General features: G+C 43.5%; 1 protein-coding gene across 6 annotated transcripts in view; it reads right to left on the minus strand.

The window, feature by feature from the left end:
- Positions 1 to 25,872, minus strand: part of FHIP1A (FHF complex subunit HOOK interacting protein 1A) — a 172,025-nt gene that overhangs the window by 76,226 nt on the left and 69,927 nt on the right. For 5 of the 6 annotated variants that reach the window (XM_075613548.1, XM_075613537.1, XM_075613559.1 and 2 more), the window contains 3 exons: positions 19,332 to 19,958; positions 5,322 to 5,480; positions 3,406 to 3,492 (listed from right to left, as the gene is read on the minus strand). In XM_075613548.1, coding sequence (XP_075469663.1) covers positions 3,406 to 3,492; positions 5,322 to 5,480; positions 19,332 to 19,958 — 873 coding nt within the window. The remainder of the gene's footprint in view (positions 1 to 3,405; positions 3,493 to 5,321; positions 5,481 to 19,331; positions 19,959 to 25,872) is intronic. The other variant, XM_075613581.1, reaches the window with a different exon arrangement.

A 25,872-nucleotide genomic window follows, 5' to 3' on the forward strand; every position in this document is an offset into this window, starting at 1 on the left:
GATGACCAGAAGATATACCCGATGCTTACATTAATGACACTTTAAAAAAATACTTTGTTTTAATAACATAATAATTGATGTGGAAAAATACAGTACATATGTCCATTGAGTTCAAACTTCTGTTTTTATTGTTTAACTGAATGAGATATCTATATTGAGAATGAGCACACTAAGCCCTAAATACTCTTTATCTTTTCAATTTCACTCTGGAATTGAGCAATATTGCTCTGTAATTTTATTTCCAAAGCATTGAAATCACAATTTCTTCTCCAAGTTGGAATATCTACAAATTGGGTTTGTAGATCCTTATTGATATCAGTCAACTTGCTACCTTCATTGGTAATTAGAAGTTGCATAAGTAGTTTAGAGCAATTTAAAAGGACGCTTTCCCAAGATTACATTGATCAAAAGAATGCAAACAAAAATCCCACAAGAGCATTTGTGAATTATCTTTCACAAGGGAAACAAATTCCTTCTTATGCCCAGTAAAGAACAGTCCGGTCTCACCTAGAATCAATAGCCTTCTTACAGTACATGTTCATCTTTTCAGCATATCCCTTGATATCTTTCTATGCAATGGTAAATTTAACATTTTCATTTACTGTAAAGAACCCTGTAATATATAACGTGTCATATCTTGGTTACTCTCAGTAGATGCTCTTCAGTGACTTTGGGATGAAGAGTTACATTGCAAGATCTTTTTGTATTTATCCTTGATAGATTTCTAAATCAAAAGGCATATGTAAGAATTAAATCAATTAGGGGATCTTCTCTGCACTTCTGATGTTTATTCACAATATTGTGGCTAGAACTGCACATCATATTCAAGGTGCAGTCTTAATTGAGGTTTATACAGACAATTATACTTTTGTACCCTTCTTATGCATGCCAATTAAGTATTGTTTGCAACTACAACACTGCATTATCTTCTACCTACATTACTTAGAAAATATGTCCCCCAATAGAGATTGCTCTAATTCAGGTGTTGCTTCTGTAGCAGGGTCCCCCCTGGCCCTCCTCACCTGCGCAGAGTAGCGGATACCCCCGCACCATATCAGGCAGTTGTAGGGGCTCCCGGCGACATCAGTGCCAGGGCGCTGCCATTTTGCGTGCGTTCGCACATGCACGGGAAGTCGTGCATGCTCAGTGTAGCCCCAGGAGTACCGGTGGCCATGTTGCGACTGGTGCGGGGTTTGCGCATGCGCGGTACACATGAGTCGTGGCGGCCATTACCTGTAGTGCAGGGCCCCCTAGATGTTGCGCATGTGCAGGAGTGGCGCGGCGGCCATTAGTCTAGCGCAGGCGCAGATTGAGAGAGGTAGGCGGCCATTAGAGAGGCGCCCATGCGGTCTTCATAGGAAAAAGCCCCAGAGGAGACTACAACTCCCAGCAGCCTCTGGGGACTGCCCTATGATCCCTGTCACATGCAGTCAGACAGCCACTAAGGCTGACAGATTCTCATGCTGCATATGGATACATTGTTGTGTGCAGACAGGAAGAGTTAGTTGGAGCTGGGATAAGGGAGGGGGAGGTAGGTGTAGGGAGCAAGTGGCTTCTTACACTAGGCCAGGTTACCCCCAGACCCCAGCTAGGCCCCACTCACCAGTAGATGTGTAGCTGCTGTGTAGGGAAGGCCCTAAGGTAGGGACTTTGCCCTTTTAGCAGTAGCTTAGTCAGTGAGAAAGAAGCTGCTGTGTGCTTTGACAAAGAGGGAGCAGTGTGACAAGTGTGTCTGGGATCAGACCTGCATCACTCAAGATAGAGACTGTGTGGTGATATTATCTGGATTGGGAGAGGACGCCATTGCTGCGGATTCAGCGTTGGACGCAGACGGGTCCTTTTCTGTTGTTGCTGTACCCGGACGCAGGAGCCCCGGGCAGGTATTTCTACAAGTGCACAAACTGTACCCTACATACCGGTTTCCTTACAGGCGCTGATCAGGCCTAGTGGGTGGGTTGCTGGACTATTGGGACACTTGGGTATAGATGTAAGGGTATAGCCCAGTTAGGGGCAAGGTTATAGCTGCCAGCTAGTGGCAGAGGGTAACACGGCTGTGTTGCTACATGTGATGTGATGTTATTGTTTTGCCCATATGGTAAACAGTTACATATATATACTTCATTGTATGTGTTTCCTATTTGTGGGTCCTGTGTCAGGGGTCATTCTATACACCTGGAATCCCTGCTCAGGTGGAGGCGCTGTAAGCATACGTTCCAGGATACACCCCAGGCTCCCAGTGGCGGAGGTTCAGGCCTCCTGTGAGCCTAACAGTTATTGCACCACACCATAACATATGTAACATATGTAGATTTCCCCACAGGGTCCCTATCTGCGATTGTGGGGGAAAGGGGAGGGGAATATCTGTTACACTTCTAAACAAACTATATGATCTCAAAGACCAGAAGAGAAGGGTATGTAAATATTATAATGAAGCAAATGATCACATTATAAAAATATTTCTACAAGTGAAAACATTGGAATCTGTATTTTGCATATCGTTGAGACAAAAGACAGGGAGAGAATGGTCAGGTTTTCCCTATTGACCGCATCAGCATGATACCAAGTATTTATCACATTTAACAAAAATTCCACTGGAAACATACTGTGTAGCACTAATGAAGCTATAAACTCTCAGACAAAGACATCGGCCCTTATTCTGTAACATGCAAAGCGACTTCCGTGGGGATCCAGCAGGATCACACTTTAGAGCATAGATCTACCATTGTTTCTAGGTACAACAAGCATAAAAGGCCACTCCAACATTTAACGTATCACTATAAACCTGACTCCATCGCACGCGCGTCTGCACTATGAACGCAGCCTAAGAGTTTTTGGGCAGCCCCTCCTTCTTCTAGGTATATAATCTCCTAGCAAGGTTCCTGTATTTCACTATTCACTTTACTTGCAGACATGTGAGTATCTGTACTGGTATATACCAGTTTTTAACTGCACTATGTTATATAAGCATATGCTTGGTTATATTAACCCTTTCACATAACATTAGTTTGCATTTAGCGTAGAGACCTGCTATAGAGACTTACCTTGACGTGGTTAGCAGGCTTAGCATTATTTGATCAAAGGATGTAACCAAAAGTCTCCTTTATCTTATAGATAGATTTTCACACCATATATCTATATATATATATCCCCATTTATTGCTATCCCAAAGGGAGTAGCACAGGGATTCACTGTCTGTTTTTCACATTTGTATGGCCAATCTCTTCACCAGCTGCCTGCTCCTTACATGGAGAAGCGCGGCGATTATATATTTGTTTTGCAGATACCATTTTGCCTGTAACTGCTGTACTGGACAGCGCTGCAACCAGTGTCTACATACGAGTGAATTATAACTATTACAGCGCAAACCACTTCACAACTTCTGAATTATAATGTGAAAATGCTGACCTTATGCAATGCGGGAGCCATCACTGGTAACAGAAACCCATTGTAGATGTAGTCTACAAGCTGGGCACGTATGAGAGGATGAGCCACCTAGAAGTTAAATAAAATTCATTTTTTTGTAATAAAAAATAAAGAAAAATAATAACTTTTGAATGCTCCGAAAACACCATAAATAATTGTACTATTCAGTTCATATTTTGGACAGAAATATTTAAAAATGTAAAATTGTTTCATGCGGTATAAAATAAAGTTGGGAATAATATTAGATGCATCTGGTCTTGTCTTCTTACCCCGTAGTCCATGGAGGCACATAAAATGGACCACGTATCACACATGATGCTAATCTCCACCAACAGGTGACTTTGCAGATCTTATTCTATGGGGAGTTTGTAGAGATTTCTTTCAGGAAGTGAAGTATAAAACCATGGCTAGAAGAGCTAGACTATTTATTGAGAGCATCCAATGACTATTGCAGCCATTAATAAAAGCTAATTATCAAGTACAAGGTGCCCCCATGTTATTTAGGACACTTTCATGCTGCAGTAACATATAAAACACATTGAAGGCAGATTTATGACGTTTCCGATGATATCAATTTAAAATGCTACAGTATATAGAAAAGTTACATGCACATAATGCTAAAACGGCGAAGGTAAAATACACAACGCATTACTAATCTACAGAAAATATCCAGGCTGCAATATTGGGCAAATCATATTACAGTATACCAGTACTAGCCAAGAAAATAAAAAAGGCATTGTTCTAAATGGAAGTTTTGTCTTTGATGGCAAACCTGGTGCAAAAGAAGTATCTGATTTATCAGAGACTTTGATAGATCCCTTCAACTACATCCTCTGATGATATATAACATTCTGACAAACAGGGTGACAAAAACGTTCAAGAAGTGAATGGCTGCAGCGTTCAGCTAGAGGTGTGAGGAAGATGCACTATCCAAGATAAACCCTTCACTGCCAGGGAGTCTAATGTATTGCACATAGTAGTGAAGGGGTTAATTAAAACACAGCGATATGTTGGTCATAATCACTCCTTTAGGAAATGTAATTTCAGAATGTATTAATTAATCTCATGACAACCTTCACATCCTTCTATCACACCTTCTATCACATCCGAGGAGCCCTGTATGGCAACAAAGGTAATAGGCATAACATTTGAAGCTGAACATTTATGATCTGAAATAACTTAACATCAATAATGTCACAGTTGCTCAGTATTTGAAGCCAATGGTATTTTTAAGTAATCAAAATCTAAAATGAAAGGCTACAATTAACATCATGGTTTCAACACCCACAGAGGAGTTTGATTAATGTTTTATCTGTATAGTACTTCTAGTCAGGACTCCCTTTGCCGTGAGACCACCTGAGTCTCCCCAAAGAGGTCTCCCAACCATGCTCCTCCTTTACTGCTCCAGTCCACTAAACCAGCATGGTGAGGGTTAATGTCATCAAGAAAGGACACAGACCGCTTGAAAAACCTGGAATTCAGGTCGCCCCAAAGGCGTTTGCCAAAGGGCAGCCAAAGGGTATCGCCGTTTGCTGATGTTTGTTAATGTTACAGCTCTTCTACTGCAATCACTAGCCCTCTCACTCCCTTATTCCCTGTACCCAGTGTTTCAACCTACACTGCCATAGAGATACTTACCTCTAAACGGGGTGCCGGTATCTTTCAGCAAGTTTTTGAAGTCTAAAGCTCCCGCGTCACATGGGCCAATAGGAAGCCGCACCAGGTGATGTCACAGTTTCCTTATGGTCCGGTGGATGCGGGAGCTTTGAAAAGCCGCCACAATGTGAACCCTGCATGTGATCCGGAGCGGCTACTGGAACATACTATGGAGGGTGGCTGCTTTAAGAATGTATTTAAAGCTTTCCTTGCTCTGAGTATACAAGAGATGCATTTCTAACCTGTATCACTGCATTGCAGAACTCCAGGGAATTCATGAACTGGATGAGTGTAGGAATCTGCAGGTAATCCTCCTTGTGCAGGCAATGCCAGTCCTCCCCTTTGTCTTCCAGCTTAGTGGGCAAGGAGGAATAGAGGCCACTAAGCCCTGTTGCTAGCACCTGTAAGACAGCGACATTGGACAGATATACCTTTATCTTTCCGTAATGGACAGTAAATAGCAATATAATTCTGCTTCTAGAACAAATGTAGCTCTGTCAAGAACATTTGTGTTTTGTTTAAGCACTACTACTTTCCATATAGTTTATTTTAGACACCAAAAAATATATATATATATATTCATCAATATTTCTCTATAAATGTAATATGACACTTAATCACACAAGCTTACAAACCAATTAGTTCAATGAAACAGCAGCAATTTAATTTCTTTGCAATCTTAAATTATCAAAAGCGACATCTCTGTAGTGCTAAAATGTATTCATTCACTATGTAGAGATCCATAATACACAATCAGTATACCACTGGTTAACATTGGTAAAGTTGATGGTAACAAACCTACGCTGAAACTTTTACTGGAGGCTTTATCATAAATTCAAGCGATAATATAGGGCTTTTTCCCCCAGTCTAAGGTTTTGAATTAAAGATGTGGGAAATGTTCCCTAGAGCTCACAAACCAGGCAAAATTTTACTTTTTTTTGTGTGAAAAATTAAAGCAGGTGGTCTTTGGAGCTGAAAAGCGCACAATTCTCAGCTACGAGGACACCCTTGTTCCCAGGTTACTTATTATTCCTGTCCCCCACAGGAGAAACAAAATGGTAGTTTAATTCACCAGTGTTACTCAGGCCAATATTAAGCCATGTCACTCATTGCAGCTTCCTATTGGCCCGCGTGACACAGGGGATTTCAATGCCGGGAAGTACTAGCGCTACTGTTTCCGGTAGGTATCTCGAATACCAGGGGTTCCTCAGAGAAGAAAATAGCATGGATTCCAGTTAAGCAAATTTGTAGTCATTCACACATTCCGACGGATCACCATCTTCAGGATGTCCTGGTCTGGACCGGAGACCAGGAAAGGTACACAACGTTCACCAACAGCCACCCACACAAGGGGGTAGCACTACTCCTCACATTTGGGTGGGCCCACTCTCGTGGACATCGGGTTACAGGTGCCCATGGCACCCTCAGTACTTTGGGGAACTCACTATTGTGGTTTTGGGTTATTGTATAGTTGGGACGTTGTGTTGTCGGTGTTATTATATTATTGTGTCAGTAAATCAATCGTTATATACCTGTGTGTGAATATTTCTAAATACTATATTGGTTCCTGCGAGGGGTTATCCTGCTGCGCGAGGATCCCTCCCAGGTGGAGGCGCTCACCAGATAGAATGCGATCACCCCAGGCTCCCAGTGGCGGAGGATCAGGCCTCCTGTACGCCAGACAGGTATCCAGCACACGTAGTTCCCTTAGACACCGGGAAAGGGGGTCACACACACACATATTATATATATTCCGCTTTGACGGAAGAAACGCGAAGGGTCACGTGGTGCGAGTGAAATACGGTGGCTGAGCGAGTGCCAGCCCTAACGCTGGAGAGGAACGTTGCTGCTACTGCCCTTGTGAATTGGGATTCTTCAAACTAGGACCAATAACACTGCATCTTCGGGTTGCCAGAGGACCTTACAGACGGTGACACCAGCAGTGGAGTTCCAAAGGGATACATCCCACGACGGATCTATCAGACGGCGGTTTGGAGTTTTATGTTGGCGCATGAGTTCGCTCATACTATGCTTTTATTCTATGGCTACATTGTGAGTTTTCAATTGTTACAGTCCACTTTATTAAACCTTTATACCCATATATCACACTAGGATTGGGCACTTTTTTCTCTTCTCTTTTTCTCCGTTTAGGTTACACAATGGGAGGTTGTTGAACCCATGAAAAAGGCTGCCAGCATGCAAAAGGATTTTTATCAAAGGTTCATCCAGGTTTGGGTCAGAGCTTACGGAGATCCACTTTATGAACTTTAGACTTTTACTTTTTACTCCACAAGTTGTCATTATTATTGTTATTTTACAAGTTTTTTATATGTTTTAATTTAGAATCACTCATATAGCCATCAATATTTAGGTTAACTCACCACCACAGAATCACACTGATTTATTTGCAAGTTACAATTCATTAATTCAAATTAATCGGTCATCTGTGTTTTTGTCTACTCACCACCACATATTTAAGTTCACAATTGGGCTGAATTAACAGTGTGCAGTACTCCAAAGGCGCTGTCTATTTATTCTATCTGTTTTTTTATATATAGATATAGATAGGAAGCATGGGTTCTCCGCCAGCAGTTCGTAGCTGTATAGCAGAGAGTCTTGTAACTCTAATCAAAACACTAATCCACCGGTTTCGTAGATACGTCTACTTCATCAGGGAACAAAGCTACACGGCTACTAACTGCTGCCGGCGGTGGTATTAACGCTTCCGGACACTTCACCACTCTGTTGCTATTGCGACGCTCTGGTCACGTCATTGGTCACCGTCCACTGCGGCTCAGCGCTGTTTTTTTTTCCTTGCGAGAGAACTCTAATCACTACATTGGTAGTGTCCACCATAAGGAACGCTTATATTGCCGGCGACAGCGATGCAACGTCGCGTCAAAACAAATGTATTGACGCCGTCACATGCGCTTATAGTAGGAGCGCCGTGACTGCTTGGTCGCGATCGGTGGAAGTCACTTCAATTTGATTTTTACAGCGACCGCAGCCTGACGTCAGCATCGCCATAACTATAAGCGCGGCCTAGGGATCCGTGACGTCTGATGCAAAGATTTAGATTTTGCCACATCGCAGGCTCTTTAAGTATAAGATCTACATCAGCCGACGGTGCCCATATCAGGTTCCCGCCGTGGAAAGACTCTCTCAGGTGCCTTACAGTAACCGGATGCCCAGGCTGACGCCGCCACTATTGCCATCCATCTGGAGAGTATGCAGCTTCTTTGCAGTAACAAATGTCACTGCTACATGAAACGCTTAAAAGATCTATGCTCCTGTACGTGTCATACTCACAATATGTTTTCATTACTACACTATGAGTCATGCGCTTGTCCTCTTTATATTAATTTCCGTGGGACCAGGAGCAGTCAGAGCTCAGTTGGTAGTGTTGCGTGTGGTAGGGGTGAGGAGCTTGTTCAGTTATGCTTAAGGTCACTGAGACTGACTTCAGGAGAATCAGTGGTTTAAGAGAGTTCAATTGAGTCTATTGATTACAACAATAAGTACATTATTTTCTAATTAAAATGCAAATTGTTTTTAGTCCAGAACACCCAAATCTCACCAATTTTAGTCCTTAGAGATTGACATGTATGCTGAAAATGCCGGGCCAAAAATATTAAATTATTTCAAAAACTGGATCGGCCATGCTCAGGTGCCATCTATTTCATATAAATGAAAAGGAAAATTGTGATGGGGTGGTAACATAAATCAACAATCTTTAAAAAAAAAAAAAATCCATTACAACAAACTGACATTTCACGTTGTAGGATCTTTTGCTTTTCAGTTTTTCAGTTTTTCAGTAGCATTATTTTTTTTTGCAGAGTTTTCACCGGTATTTGCATTTCACAGACATCAGCTGTTGACATGGTAAAACGAAAAGGCAATATTTTCTCTCATTCTTTTTAATTTCCGCTGTGGAATTCCTTTGCACATGAAAATATGCATGATGTGAAGAAATCGCGGGTGCGAAAGTCCACTACAAAAGCTTGCACTTCTGGAACCCTAAACTAAACACATTACTAGGGCTCGTAAAAAAAATAAAAAAAAAAAAAAAAAAACACCCACGCACACACATCCCATGTCCATACCACGTATCAATAGTGAAATCACTGCATAAAATCAACAATGCATATTTTGGCTACATTAAAGCAGCACTTTCCCCCTTCCAGGTCTCCCCCCTTTTTATTTATTTTTTTAAACCAGGATGGGAAGCTTGACCACGTTAATTTCAGCTCTGTGGACCCTCTGGTTCCAAAGATACTTAGCGGTAAAAGCAGCGCAGGATGCCGCAGCGTCCTATTGGCCTGCTTGACGCGGGAGCTTTAAACCACCATTTTGTTTCCCCCTTGGGACAGGAACGCGCTCTACTTTTACCGATACTGTAAGTATTTCGGGAACCAAGCAGCCCCCAGAGTGAGTCTTAAGTCCACTGGCTCATGCTTCCCAACCCCGGTAAAAAAAAAAAAAAAAAAATAAAAAGAAGAGGGGTTAAAAAATAAAAATCAGATGTGGGAAAGCGGCTTTAAGCTATTTTCTCAGAGAATGATTGTAGTACAAAGGTGAAAGAGTATGGAGATATCCAGCTTTACTGTATAATGCAACATATTCCTTTGGGAGGGGGGAGATATTTTCCATTTAAAACAGGCAATCCTCCACCAACTACACAGATTTCTTTCTTATATGCAGGCAGAATGACAAGATGTGGAGATGGTTCCGATTTGTACAAGTAATGTCACAAAAGTCCATCTTCTTTTGAAGCATTAGCATATTTAATATAAAACTGAAACAAAAACAAAAAACTTCTTTGCCAATTTGCAGTTTTAATGTAACCTGCATTTAATCTTAAATCGAGGTCACAATTACATTTAAAAAAAACACCTTCACTCGGCTTTTATCTATCCTATCATTTTCTAAAGATATATTAGGAAAATAGGAAAAATGGCAGTTAACCCATTTGTGGTCTTAGCTGCGGCATTGAAGGATTTAAAATTAAAGTATACATTGTTAGGCTCTTCGAAACAACACCCGAGCCGCAGCAGGGGCAGCCCCTAAGGTGGAGGCTGCTGCACGCGCGCCTAGCGTCCTGGCGGCGTGTGCACAGCTTAAAACCGCGATCTGCAGTCTGTAGGGAGCCATGGGAGGCGCAGGGGCGTGGCCAAAATGTGGGGTGGGCGCAGCCATGACGGGGTTTTGGCCACGACGTCAGGCACAAATTCTTCCCACCACTGTAAGAATCCTTATGCTGCGGCCCCGGTGTCGGCGCTGCATGCGCGCCTGCAGCTGAGATCCCCGGTCTGCACTGAGCTGCAGGGGGAGAGATGGGTGGGCATGACGGGGGCACGGCCATGATGTCACACGGCAGGTTCGCACTCATTGGCTGAACTGCCGAGGGCAGAGAGGGGGGTCTGGCCAGTTCTGAAGAGTTTTTCTGTCTTCAGAAAAATCTGACCGCGCAGCAGCCGAGGTAGGTAGCGAGCCCGGCCCCATTGAGGAGCAGTTCTTGTCCCTGCAGCGCACGCCATAGCAAACGCTGCAGCAGGCAGCGGGGACCTAGACTTACAGTCTATACACTTGAATTAACCATCAATAAGGTGTCTACCGGCACTGGAAATAATCTCATGGAAGATCAGAGTGTAGTGATATTACCCAATATGCCTTTCAGACCCTTTCAGCACAGAAGGAGTTAATAAGATCAGGCCAGTTCTCTTCCCGCCATTTTTTTTATACATGGCTGCAGAAAACATACACACACTGTAGCGGTGATCACTGGAACGGATGTGAGGAGTGGCACTGTCAGTTCTGACATTGTGAATGATTAGAGATACATTATATTTCTTGTCCTCTGAATTGTTATCTTTTTTAAGGCCTCGGCCATGTTATCTGCTTGCTCGCTGAAGCGTGCTGACGCTCGCTCATGCTTGCCACTGAGCCCCTACAGCCGCAATTAGAGCGGCTTTAGTAGGGGCTCGCCTACGCTTCCGCAGGCGCGCGGAAGCGTAGGTCTTAGGTAATTTTAAAAATCAAGCGCTTGCCGGAGCGCAGGGCGGTCACGTGAGCAGTTCGGTCAATGAGGGCGAACCAGCTCCGTGATGTAACTGGCCCGCCCCCGACCGCCCCCTGACGGCGCGCAGGGCAAGCAACCGCAAGGCCAGGGAAAGCACGCAAGCAGGAAACATGGCCGAGGCCTAAGGCTTATAGTCCTTGCTACAGCGACGCTGATGTCACACTGCGGTCGCTGAAAAACAAATGTAATTGACTTCTAGCGATCAAGCCGTCGCTCCTACTATAAGCGCACGCGACGGATTCAATACATTTGTTTTGACGCAACGTCGCGTCGCTGGGACTATAAGCGCGACCTATGATATGACCTGCACACTTATAGCATGAACTGCCGTCTGTGACTGGGGGATACTCAAAGCTTTGACATCATTAATTGTTTGAAAATGCTACTCAGCCATTGGTCAACAGTAGTTGCGCTCCCATTGGTCCAAGGTATCTGCTCTCGTATTGGCTCCCAGCACAACACGTGACCGCGTCCCCGCACGGGAACACAGTCGTGTTGTATCCCCTGCTGGCTGACGTGCCACAGCACTGACTGTTTAACCCTGTTCTTTTAATGTAACCATGTATTTTTATAACTCTGTGCCCAGGACATACTTGAAAATGAGAGGTAACTCTCACTGTATTACTTCCTGGTAAAACATTTTTATAAATAAAAAAGAAATAAATCAAAACTGCGTGAGCCAGCACGCAAGGAGACACTGGGGCCTGCCACTATTGGGGTGCGTGATTGGGGTGCGGCGCGCACACCTCCATCACCACCGGGAACCTAGCCCAACAGAGTCCCCCCAAAATCTTTCACTGCTCCTGTCCACTAAGCCAGCATGTTCAGGGTTAACATCCTGAGGAAAAGACTAACAACTTCAAAGACCTGGATATTGTAAGCACCTTCCCCTTGCATCTCTGCGGTGGGGGGGGGGGAGCGGTTTGCTGCTTGACTGTTTTCACTTCACCTCAGACGCTCTCAGAAACAACCCCACCAGAGGCAGCAAAAATGTTCGCTGATGTTACAGCTGCTCTGTTTTTGGTCTTCTGTCAAATATTTACACAATCCCACTTATTTCTTCCCCAACACACTCCTTATTTAACAGTACATGGTCTAAACTGCAGTATCATGCTTCTTTGCATTTTCATATCAATATTTTGTTTCTTTTTTAACATCATTTCCTTTCAAGGGGGCCTGTAAATCATTGCTCTGCATGGCAAGTCCCAAGCAGATAAGCAGGATTGAGATGAGAACTCTTTAAAGCCACTAGGAACAGAAACGCATTGCCACACCACATAGTAGTACAGTAATACACTGTACAGTTCCGGTTTAGCAGATATAGTCCCGGAACTTCATTAAACGTCCCGGTGTCCCGACCATTTCCTTCAAATTGTTTTTATGTCCCGGTTTCCTGTTTGAATGGCATGATGGTGTTGGTAGCAGCAGGGGAGGATGCCAATGGCAGAGGCCGGTGGGATGCGGGGCCGCCCTGGAAGTCAGTCACAACTTGTGGCGCGTCGTCCTGGTAATGATGCCGCGGGGTCACGTACCATGGCAACGTGACGTTACATGACCCCGCGAGTCATTTGCCATTGGGGGCCGAGCAGGGGGGGGAGGGGGCACGAGACACCATCGAGAGCAGGCATGGGTGCGCACAGGGAAAAGTTTGTGCACGCCTGCTCTACAGTTTGTGTAATGTTAATGTAACGGGTATTCCCCCCCCCCAATCGCAGATTACACTGTGGGAGTGGAGAAACATACGGTGTTACATAGGTGTGGTGCATTACCTGTTGGCTCGCAGGAGGGCTGAGCTTCCGCCACGGGGAACCTGGGGCAATTATACTAGGGGTACTCACTTACAACGATGCAGCGCCTCCACCTGCGATGGCTCCCAACAGAGGGGGAGTGATTCCTCGCAGGACAATCAATAATACCATACACAGGGATTTATATATTAACTAATACCATTTACTGGGAACAGCATATAACACATCATCACATCAATACCATAACATATCAGAACAGGTGTCCCTCTCTCGAGGAGACACTTACTGCGACGTCCAGCAGGACGCTTCCCCAACACCAGGTGATCCCACCCAGTGTCCAAAGAACCCCACCCAATGTCCCGCACTCTTGCAGAGAGAGGCAATGGGTGACTGCGCAGTCACTATTTATACTAAGGGCCCGTTGGTGCACTTGTGTGTTAGATAGTACCTGCCGAGCACTCCCGTGCTCGGATCTCCAACTGGCTTCGCAAAGGATCCGTCGTGTGATGGTTCCGTCTGATCCTACACCGGACTCCTTTGTACGCGGACCGCCAGGGCGGTCTCCCTCTGGAATAGTCTCTGCGGACCCCAACGTGGGTCCGAACCGCTTCACAGGGACCGCAGCGTCCGCTGAGTCCCTAACTAACACTTGGTACTAACGTGACAGGAACCCTAACCTAGGGCCTGTCCCTGTGGTACCGCAACCTAAAGTGGCTTTGGGGAAAACTCCTAGAGGCCTACCGGGGTTAATAACCTGCCCCACTCCCCTAACTCTTCCCAGCCTTGACTGTACTTACTAAGACCTAACGAGTCCCAGCGCCTACAGCAGCAAGCTGTAGCTCACTGGAGGCTGCAGCCAACGTGCTGCGCAACAAGGTGCCTGCCTGTTAGACCTCACAGCACTAACAGCCGTGACTCTGACAAGGCAGCACTCTACACTAAGGGCAGCGTCCCTATCTTGGGCCTCCCTAAGCACTTACCCACTAAACTAGTGGGGAGTTGGGGCCTACCTGGGGTGTAGGTACCTATATGGGGCAGGAGCTGCACGCGCTCCCCGCACCCTTCCTTCCCTCACAGCTCCCTGACTCCAACTCTCTGTAACCTTCCTTTCCCAGCTCCCACTAATGTAAGTGGCAGGGTCCCTAACCTGAGGGCTGCCCCTGGCAACACTCACCTTACTGGGGTGCTGAGCTATCTCAGGCCCTGGGGGTGCTGGCCTAGTACAGGGAGTCCCTGACTCCTGTACCCTACCTCCTTCCCTGGGCTGCTCCGGTCTCTCACCGCCCAACGTGCTGCAACTGACAAAAACCCTGTCTGCACACAACATTGTTGCAACTCTGCAGCATGAGAATCTGCCAGCTCTATTGGCTTCAATGCTGCCTGTGACCAGGGTGAAAGTACAGTCCCCAGAGGCTGCTGGGAATTGTAGTCCTTGGCACAGCTCTTTCCTATGGGGACCGCGTGCACGATCTTTACTGCGCATGTGCGACGCTGTAATGGCCGCCGCTACGCTTAACTGCGCCTGCGCAACCTCCCAGAGCTCCGGCACACTGGCGATGGCCACCGCTACCCTGGCCAACCTCTGCGCATTGCGCAAACCTCGCGCCACAACCAAGATGGCGGTGCCCGCCGGGAGAAGTCGCCATCCCCTTCCCCCACTGCCACAGGGGTAAGGCAGGGGGCAAAGGAAGATCAGGGGAACCGGGGGTGACCCCCTTACACTAGGAAACTAAAATCAATAATAAAGCATAAATGGGGATGCAATTAGCAAATTCTACTATATTTATTTTTAAGTGATGTAATTTGTTTTAAAAAATAATTTTATATACTGTATAAGGCTATATTCATATTAAGATATAGCACCGTTCCCTTCACTTTCAAAAAGCTCAAGGGTTTATTGAGTTTAAAAATACAAAAAAAATGTATGGCTATGGGTTCTATGGTGATGCCAGGTTGCAATTTAATTCCATATGCTTGCGTCTATACAGTACTTCAGGACTTTGTAACTCTAAAATGGAAAATGGACTGAAGATACCGAAAACATGGTTTAATAGAGCAATCTATAGAAAGATACAGGGGGAAAACACACTCAATCTTAATACTATTATGAAAGTTAGGACACCAGTATAAAACAAATGTGTATTTGCATTTCAGCGTACATATACAAAGTGACAATAAATTACATGAAGATACTACATACAAAAATAGAAAAAATAAACTTATATAGCTGACACACGCTCGAAGAGACTCTTTGGGCGGATGTGTCAGCTATGTAGAAAAAACTTAATCTATTGCAGTTGCCACTTTGTTTGTATATGTACTCTGAAATAGAAATGCGTATTTGTTTGAGACTGGTACCCTCCCTGTCATAATAGTATTAAGTATTATGTATATGTTTTGGATTTTTTGAAGGAAGCTCTCTCAGGGGGTATTGAGACTTAACCAGTCCTCAGTGCACAAAATATACATTATGTAATTTTTTGCACAACATACTAGAGAATTTTTTATGTATACCTGTGAGTTTCAATACCATCAGGGAAGTGTGGTTATCGAATTACTGTCACACAGGCCAATAGGAAGCTGCAATAGATCCCCTGCTCATCCAGGTCAAAATATTAATAATAATAATAATAATAATACAAGGTCCTTTAAGAGAAAAAAGAAGCGGCAGCAGCAGATACGATTGCTGCAAAACCTGAAGCTTGGCTGCTGTACTGATATTTGCGTCTTCTATTTACTTATTTCAGGCATTGAGGCTGCTAAAATATGTCCCTGTATTCCCACACAAAATATTTAAACAAGAGTTGTCCTACTAATATTTCTCTCGTACATAATGTATATGTAGCTTCTTACTTTTTATATCAAGTTTTTACTGGTCCAAGACTTATTGCTTAACTCCAAGATTTCATCTCAGCCTCTTAAAACTCCAATATCCCAGTATTACACTGCCGAGAGGGTATTATTCTGTGCACCTGGCAATACTATGCAACTTACGCAACACTTTTTACTGCTGAGGGGACAATAGTTATTTTATATGTGCCTGTTGAAAGATTTCTCCAGACAGCAACAATTCTCCAAGCAGCAATAACTCAGCAACTGGAGGATAAGAGAAATCATTACTTCAAAAGGAGGGCAGTACAAGCCAAAGCAGAAAAGTAATTCAAGAACATGGAGGTGGGGAGACCTGCACTACAGGTGGGTCATCTTGTTGGGTCCGGATGCTAAAGATGCACTAAACCAGGGGTGGCCAATGCCAGTCCTCAAGGGCCACCAACGGGTCAGGGTTTAAGGATATTCCTGCTTCAGCAATGGTGGCTTAGGCATTTTGACTGAGACGCCTGTCCTGAAGCAAGGATATCCTTAAAACCTAACCTGTTGGTGGCCCTTAAGGACTGGAGTTGACCACCCCTTGCACTAAACAGAAAGCAGTAACTTGCCACAACGTACAAATAAGTATCTTTATTTAATGGGGTAGTTCCTCTTATGGGAAAAAAATGTTAACTAATTAAAAACAGAAAGGCTTCTTTAAACATAAATATTTTTTGTCAAAGCTAACATTTTCTTTTATTCATTTCCTTGGGGAATTTTTCTTTCCCCAGCCAGGAGTTTAAGAAACAGAATGCTTTAAGTATTCCTCCAGCTGTGGCCTTCTAATACTAAATCAGGGGGCGGGGGAGAATGGGAAGATGACTTTGCTTGTGTGAGGCCCTGCCCAATACAGAGTGACGACCACTCAGAAGTGAGTAGTGTCAGATCCAACACAAATGTTAGATCTACAAACTCACTTTAATACAATAATGTTCAAATACTTCTTCTGTGAATTACGAAAAAAAATATGTTGAGCATCTGGCACACACACTTCACTACCATCTGTTAATTTGTTGCATTACATCTCTAGAGATCGTCGACAGGTTATAGAGCAAATAAACACACCAAAAGAAGTAAAAACTCAGTGACAAGCTGCTTTTGCACCATTATAAGGAGCCATCTTACCGGCACACAGCGGTTTGTAAATACCACCTCTGTGAAGAAGACTCCTTCAGTGTTCTGGGAAATTATGTGATACAAGCATGTTTTCCAGACAAAAGCTTAGGCAGTCCATAATGTTTTACTTCTAACGCAAATAGATATTGACTTAGATTAGGGGCGGCCAACTCCAGTCCTGAAGGGCCACCAACAGGTCAGGCTTTAAGATTATCCCTGTCTCGGCACAGGTGATTCAATCAGTGGCTCAGTCAGAATGAACCACCTGTGCTGAAGCCAGGATATCCCTAAGACCTGGCCGGTTAGTAGCCCTTGAAGACTGGAGTTGGCCACCCCTGCCTAAAATGAAGTACAGTAGCACTGACTTTATAAGAAAAAAGCAGCAAAACTAATGTAGCCCTTTTTCTGACACTCTAAAGAGACTACGGGTAACTGCACGCACCTGCGGCTCCAGGAGATCTGTGCCTCCGCAAGCTGGGAGCCTGGGGTTATACCTATTAGCGCAGCGCCTCCACTTACCCAGGATCCCCGTGATGTGAGATTCCCCTGGGCAAGAAACATATACACACACATATATGATGCAACCAACTTTACTATAATGCACGGTAACCTTAGCACCCTATCATAGCAGTCAACACATAACATAACACTTATAATATAACGATTATCCTTAACTTGACTAACTAGTATTGTCCTTATAACGTGAGTGGCTCGGTCACGCTCTTAATGAGTATTGTCCTGTACAGTAGTGGCTCAGCCACGCTCTTAATGAGTATGTCTTTGTCCCGTCACCGCGTGCCCAACACACACTGTGTCCTTGCACTAATAGAAAGGAGTGCTCCGTGTATTAGGCCTTTGGCCACTCACTAGTGTCCCCAAAGAGTTACGCCTAAGGCGGGATCAGCGCCTGTTGACCGGTGTTGGTGCACTTGCTGTAAATACCTTCCGGTCACGGCGGTGACTGGTAACACTTCGAAAAGGATCAGATGAATCCTTGCTTGTCTTTGATGTCCGCAGTGCAGCTGTCCCAAGCAGCTCACCAGCAAACCTGTTCCGCAGTCTTGTCCCTAACTGTCTACACACTAAGGTGACTAATCGCTACCACTATGGGCGTCCCTGCAGCACAGCAACCTACTGTTGCTCAGGGGTTCCTCTTAAGGGCCTGCGGGGTAAAGCTAGCCTATGCAGGCGGGTCACGGACCCCCTGCACGCATACACCCTCCTCCTTTACCTTCCAGATCCCCTCTGCCTAGCGTGGTCTTTCCCCAACGCTTCCCTTTCCTCCTCCCGTAATCCTAGCCTTCTGATTGGCTCCTCACATCAGGTGACCATTCTAGAGCTCATGGGAGTTGTAGTTGCCCAACGGAGCCTTTCTCTTACAGGCCCGTCGTTCGCGCGCTTCCATTGCGCATGCGCGACCTTCCCACTCTCTCAGTGCCCTCTGCAAGGTTGCGCAACAACATGGCGGCGCCCTGTACTAACGGGCCGCCGCGGAACCTGCCCTACTCCCACCGAGCGCACATAGGAGGTTCCTACCACATCCCTACACTAAGAATGGCAAAATATGAAATCTGCTCACATTATAGGGATTTATCTTCTGTTCCCACTACAAACTCGCACTTTAAAAATATAAAGCAATTCGAAAGAGATCTGCATTGTTATGAACAAAGCTCTCAAACTTCCAGGTTCCTTCTTCGTGTGTAGACATACAGTAGGAACCTGTAAGGTTTGAAAAGTTCTGTACAAACTAACATCTACAGTATGAAGAACTCTCTCCCATTAAAGTGTATAACAATCTACCATGAGTCTACTCTTCTACAGGAACAATACAACGACTAAAACTATGAACCAATGAAGTTGTGATATTATAAAATAATAAAATATTTTTTTAATATAAAATAATTCTGTCCCAACTACCTCAACTCAGACTTTGTATGTTCCCCCCTGAGATGTGAAAGTTCTGTAAGTATAGACAGAAAGTACAATAAAATATTAGCCTTGGAAAAGAACCTTATAAAGGGCTAAAGTTTAACCAAGTGCTTGCCTCAATGGTTATATCACTAACTTTTATGCGTCCCTGAAACAAGTCGCTCTAGGACATAAAATATAATAGAAATGTTCAGGTTTTGTGTTGAGGTGTAGGCCTACACCTTGAGAAAGGCAGTTTTACTGCCGAAACGTTGGATTCCTTGGCACATTAAACCTTTTTTCATTCATGATTAAGACCGTGTGCCCGATTCTTTTTCTTCACTGGATCATTTTGGGACGTCAGGAGCTCCCCAGAACCAGCGCACCGGCAGCTAAGTACCCCACCATCATCTGTATGTTTGATTGCGGGTACTAAATCCTTTCCAGGTTTTGTGTTACTCATTTACGATACCTTATGAGATGTTAAGCACTAAATAAAAGACTATTGGATTACTATTATTTTTCAAACTTACCGGGCAGAAGTATGTGCTCTCCACTATGTGTGTAGCAACAACATTATTCTCAGCAGATAGGGACATGATGAAGAGCAAGGCATCCCTAGCCTGTTGCCCCACAGTGCCTTCTCTATGGATGAAGGGTATCAGGAGAGAGAAGATGAGGAAGTTGGCAGCTCCCTGGTCTTCACTTGTGTGGAAAAACAATTCCAAGATGGATGGATCTTTGGCAAGGATTAAACAGAGCTGATTGAGAAGGACAACCAGTTCTTTTTCCACACTTGGTGTTGATGTCCCAGAGCAAGTGCTGAGCAGCATCATGAGAGGTTTCAAGATAGGCTTGTGGTGTAGCAAAGGCTGATGGGATTGAGTGACAAGTAATTCATACATCTTAAGCTGCTCAAATTTTGTCTCATCTGTAAACTCCCTCCTGAGGCTCCATAGGAACAGCTTCTCCATAATATTCTCAGAGACCACAAACTCCAAGATAGGTCCCATTGCAGCATCTTTCACCTGCTCCTCTATCAAGAGCAAGAGCATGTACTCAACATAGTTCTGCACGGCGCTGACCTCGTCAGGAGAAATCGCTCCATATTTGGCTTGTAAATTCTTGAATGGATCATGCTTCTCTAAAATCCGTTGAACCTAAAAAAAAACAAAATATTTTTTAAAAGTGGACAGATATATACACAACCAGCTGAGCTTGGTCATTTCGAAATATAAAGTGTTTTAAAGGTAACCCAGTAAAAAAAAAAACAGAAATTAGCACATTCAGTGACTTTTAGCTAAATCTTTATTACAGATGAAGAGGGGATTTCAAGTGGAGATTAAAAAACATTTTTTAAATGGAGGAGACCAATAATTACAATTAAGTTTCATTTGAACCACTTTCAGTGATCACTAATATGATCACCACTGTGTAAGCAGAGTACTGCAGAAGTTAGTCTACCATATCCTCTCACTTAGTAGACAGGTCCCCAAAAGTTCCAGAGGTGCATAGTATTGCTTTACAAATACTAGGCATGTTCTGAAGATAAAACTCTGTAGCAACAGAAGGGGCTGCAACACAATACATTCAAAGAGAATAGAATCTAATTATTAAGAAAGTTCAAATTGTACACGATTTTGGTAAAGTTCAGATTTCAAATGTATATTCTCTTATTTTTCAGTGCAATTTTGTGTTTATTTATTCTTGAATATATATTTTTAAAGGTATATGTTAAGCGGACAGCTGTAAGGGATTGTAGAATTATGCTGCAGACTGTCCCAGGACTTCTAGATAGTTTACAGTGGACCATTCCAAAAAGTTTATTCCTGACAGCCAGGGTTCTGCTGCCACAGCAATAGATAAAAGTACACAATTGTAATCTTGGGTTGCATGGGGGGGGGGGGGGGGATGGGAGATCAGGGGGAATGGGGGGGGGATGGGAGGCTAGACCAATTGGGATAAAAGCAGAGCACTAAAAGACTAGCAGTAAGAGAAGAGAGGTGCCGACCGAGGTAGTGGGAGAGAGTGGGTTCAGTAATAACAGAATCTGTAGCATTTACAAACATCACGTTGAGTTTGATTCCCAGACGTGATCCTGCACATTGAATTATAAAAGCGAACATAAAATCACTTTCCTTCTAATCAATCAAGAACAGCTTTTCCATACACTCCTATAACTGCAGCGCATAAAATAGCACCGCACATTGTTTTTCCCAGCATTCTGCTGATTCTGCATGAAGCTGGATATGAGAAGCAGCAGGTGTGAGAGATATGATGGCCTGGGAAACGATAGATCACATTAATCCCACCTCATAGAAAAGTAGGCCACTGGAAAGACAGAAAGCTTGCTGTATTTGAACTCTGTGATCCCTGTGTGCTGTGTGTGTCATATGCCAAGCCATTTAAAGCCGGCAGCTTTTTAAACTGAAGTGGTCAACCCAGTAGTTAAATAAATAGGTTAGGGTGTGCTAAAAATGCCTTGCATATTTATGATTTGTCTACAGCTGCTATTTTGTGGTGGAAATTAATCTAAAATAATATTATGCCGTGTGCTTGGAAAAAAAAAAAATCTGCATAAAACCCTATGAAAAACATTGATGTGAAGGACAGAACGTTAAACCTGACATGCAAGGGCTGCAAAATTACAAATCAGTTCCAGGGTCATCTCTTCATTTGTTTAGCATGGAGAAATCATTCCACTACAATGGTTTTATATTTGCTTGTGCTTTTTCGCTGCTGGGTTGAAGAACAAGTAACTACAACCCAAAGTCAGACATATGGAAGAATACTGAATAAATGATTCAGACATTCATTCTTTTTTTTTTTCTTTTTTTTTCATGGTTATAAAATGTGCTGCACGTATAAATAATAGATTGAATGTCTGCTCACGTAGGCCAATACATAAAGTTGTACAAACGATTGAGAAGATTACAATTCTTATTGTTATCAAAGTACACGGAAGGATAAATACCGACATAAAACCCACGTTAACAATCTTATATACAAATCACCTTTACTTGGCTTCTCTTAAATCATTGTAAAGTAATTCTTCGTGAATTGTAAACACACTCTTTTTTGCGGGGATTTGATAAAGAAATGACCACCGTTAGTATAGAGTGGCTTTGTAATTCAGGCCTGACCACTGTAACATCGGCTGTGGTGCTACTCAATTATTTCAGCCAGTTGGTACCAGTATTTAATATTTATTTTGCTATTGTGTAGTTGTGCTATTATCATAGGGTTGCCAATTGTCCAGTATTGAACTGGACTGTCCTGTATTTGGACACACTGTCCAGTAAAAAATGAGAAGCAATAGTGGGTATGTATGTGTATACCGGTATTACCTCTCTGGACTTCGTGACCCGACCGGCTTGGGTGGCTGCGGGATTTCCCTGAGCAGGGAGAGCAGGGCATCCTGACTGACTGCTCCTGGGTAATGCAGGTGTCAAGAGCCTGAGGTTAAGGCTAAGGAGAGGAGGAAACAGCATGGAGCAGAGAGAGGTGTGTGTATTTCACCATTGTGTCCAGTATTTTTGGAGAAGCCGTCTGGCAACCCTATTCATAGATTAGGCTTCCATACCACTGTTGAAAAGCTTCTGAAAATATTTTAGAATGACAACAAATCTGTAAAAAGATGGTGTGTGTAATTTATATACACATACATATATATATATATAAAAAAATATATATATACATGTGTGTGTGTGTGTGTATATATATATGTCCTGATATGTAAAACCATAGAATTCAAAGAGGGTGTACTTTCTTTTTCACACAACTGTATGTGTGTGTGCGCGTGTGTGTGTGTGTGTGTGTATATATATATATATATATACATACACACACACACACACACACACACGCACACACACATACAGTTGTGTGAAAAAGAAAGTACACCCTCTTTGAATTCTATGGTTTTACATATCAGGACATAACAACAATCATCTGTTCCTTAGCAGGTCTTAAAATTAGGTAAATACAACCACAGATGAACAACAACACATGACATATTGCACCGTGTCATGATTTATTTAACAAAAATAAAGCCAAAATGGAGAAGCTATGTGTGAAAAACTAAGTACACCCTTACTGCTTCCATAGGAATTAAAATGCTAAGTAGCAGACAGGTGCTGCTAGTCAAATGCCCTTGATTAATTGATCATCAGCAAGTGTGACCACCTCTATAAAAGCCAAACTTTTAGCAGTTTGCTGGTCTGGAGCATTCAGGTGTGTGTTAACACAATGCCAAGGAGGAAAGACATCAGAAATGATCTTGGAGAAGCAATTGTTGCTGCCCATCAATCTGGGAAGGGTTATAAGGCCATTTCCAAACAATTTAAAGTCCATCATTCTACAGTGAGAAAGATTATTCAAAAGTGGAAAACATTCAAGACAATTGCCAATCTTCCCAGGAGTGGACGTCCCAGCAAATTCACCCCAAGGTCAGACAGTGCAATGCTCAGAGAAATTGCAAAAAAAACAAGAGTTACATCGCAGACTCTACAGGCCTCAGTTAGCACGTTAAATGTTTAAGTTCATGACAGTACAATTAGAAAAATACTGAACAAGTATGGTTTGTTTGGAAGGGTTGCCAGGAGAAAGCCTCTTCGCTCTAAAAAGAACATGGCAGCACGGCTTAGGTTTGCAAAGTTGCATCTGAACAAACCACAAGACTTCTGGAACAATGTCCTTTGGGCAGACGAGACCAAAGTGGAGATGTTTGACCATAATGCACACCGCCATGTTTGGCGAAAATCAAAACACAGCATATCAGCACAAACACCTCATACCAACTGTCAAGCACGGTGGTGGAGGGGTGATGATTTGGGCTTGTTTTGCAGCCACAGGACCTGGGAACCTTGCAGTCATTGAGTCAACCATGAACTCCTCTGTATACCAAAGTATTCTAGAGTCAAATGTGAGGCCATCTATCCGACAGCTAAACCTTGGCCGAAATTGGGTCATGCAACAGGACAATGATCCCAAGCACACCAGCAAATCTACAACAGAATGGCTGAAAAAGAAAAGAATCAAGGTGTTGCAATGGCCCAGTCAAAGTCCAGACCTCAACTCGATTGAAATGCTGCGGCTGGACCTTAAGAGAGCTGTGCATAAACAAATGCCCACAAACCTCAATGAACTGAAGCAACGTTGTAAAGAAGAGTGGGACAAAATTCCTCCACAATGATGTGAGAGACTGATAAAGACATACAGAAAACGATTACTTCAAGTTATTGCTGCTACAGGTGGTTCTACAAGCTATTGAATTATAAGGTATACTGCTGCGGCAGCTTTTATTCTTACTTTTGCCGGCGGCAGGCCAGGATCTACTCCGGCTGGCGCCGGGTCTAGACCGCGTGCCGCTGCATATTCCCCGTTCACCCCCTCCACTCCGCGCGCATTTTTGTCCCCCTTCCCGACCCCGAACCCGGCGCCTGCTGTGCCCCTCTGCTTCCCCGCACCCCAGCTTACCTCACTTCAAACTCCAGGGGTGTCGGGGAAGCCGGGCGCGCACGTGATGGTGCCGTCACAGTGACACGCGACAGGCCGCGTCACCACGCTGCCCGCACGCATCTTGCCGTGCGGGAAACGTGAGAATAAGATGTGTCACCACTGTACTTAGTTTTTCACACATGGCTTCCCTATTTTGGCTTTATTTTTGTTAAATAAATCATGACAGTGTAATATCTCATGTGTTGTTGTTCGTCTGAGGTTGTATTTACCTAATTTTAAGACCTGCTAAGGAACAGATGATTGTTATGGCCTGATATGTAAAACCATATAATTCAAATTCACACCACTATATTATATTATAATATATAATATATACATATACACATACACATATACACACACATACATATATGCACACACCAAAGGGTACACTGGCGACACACTTTATTCGAGCTCGGCTAGTCCCACGAATTCGGGTATACCCGGGTGTATTGAGGTTTGTGACTGTTTTCTGCCCGAGTACATTGGGTTATTTTCCAGGCAGGGATTGAAGCATTTTATTCCCGCTGGCTGCAATACTGCACAGTATATATATATATACTGCATTACAATTCATGAATTTATGCCATCTGGTAGACACGCGAAGCATTGCAGCCTATTAAATCCTAATCATTATCATTTAACAGATCAGCCGCCCATCAGCCAGGCATGAACCCAGGCTGGGAAGGCAAACACAACGGGGCTTGTCAGAGGTGAGGAGCGGCGCATTCCAGGTATCTGCCAGGTACATACTGGGTATTTGCTCGAATAAAGTGTGTCGGTGCAGTATCTGTTTAATTACAGAATCTAGTGCATGTTCCTAATTGAGACTGCACTTTTGATCAATGATCAGGTTTGCCAGCACTGTACAAGTTTGATATTGGCAAACAAAATACATATTTAATATGTACTACACGTATAAATTGTAAACGTGCTACGAGGACGGTGACCATATAGCCACATTAATCTGATCACTGGGAAGTGAGGGCTACGTAGCACAAATGTGCAAAGCACAGCTTGTCTAGGGATGTAAAACTAGCACTGATTGTGATTTAAAGATAAAACAAACCAAGATGCTCCATTATTCAGATTATAGATATGCTGCTACATTCGTTTCTCCGTTAGCTAGGATTTGCTATGAAAGGCAGTGTTGTACAGAAATAGTCTCATTTTACTATACAGTAGGTATGAACTTGTAAATATATTAAAAACATTTCTGCCTCGATGTGGAATGTAACCTTACCTCCTTGTCACAGTAGCATACTAGTTAATATTTCAAATGATAAATCAACTGGCATCTTTTAATGCAACTAACATATCTGTGGCATAACATGTAAAATGAACATTAACATTAGAGGCCCCTTTGACATAATGACTAGATTACCATACGCACTGGACGTGTCAGCTTTATCCCACTATTCACAACGTCACTGCCAGATAGGTCTGCAATTCATACAGTACATTTATAGAACATTTGACACAAAGCCTGCAGTTCCTATAGGATGTTTCTTAGTAATCCAAGTCATTAAGGAATTCATGCAAACACATACTGTAGCCCAAATCCATCAAGATTAA

The sequence above is a fragment of the Ascaphus truei genome, chromosome 1 (genome assembly GCF_040206685.1).
Source record: "Ascaphus truei isolate aAscTru1 chromosome 1, aAscTru1.hap1, whole genome shotgun sequence".
Taxonomy (NCBI): Eukaryota; Metazoa; Chordata; class Amphibia; order Anura; family Ascaphidae; genus Ascaphus; species Ascaphus truei.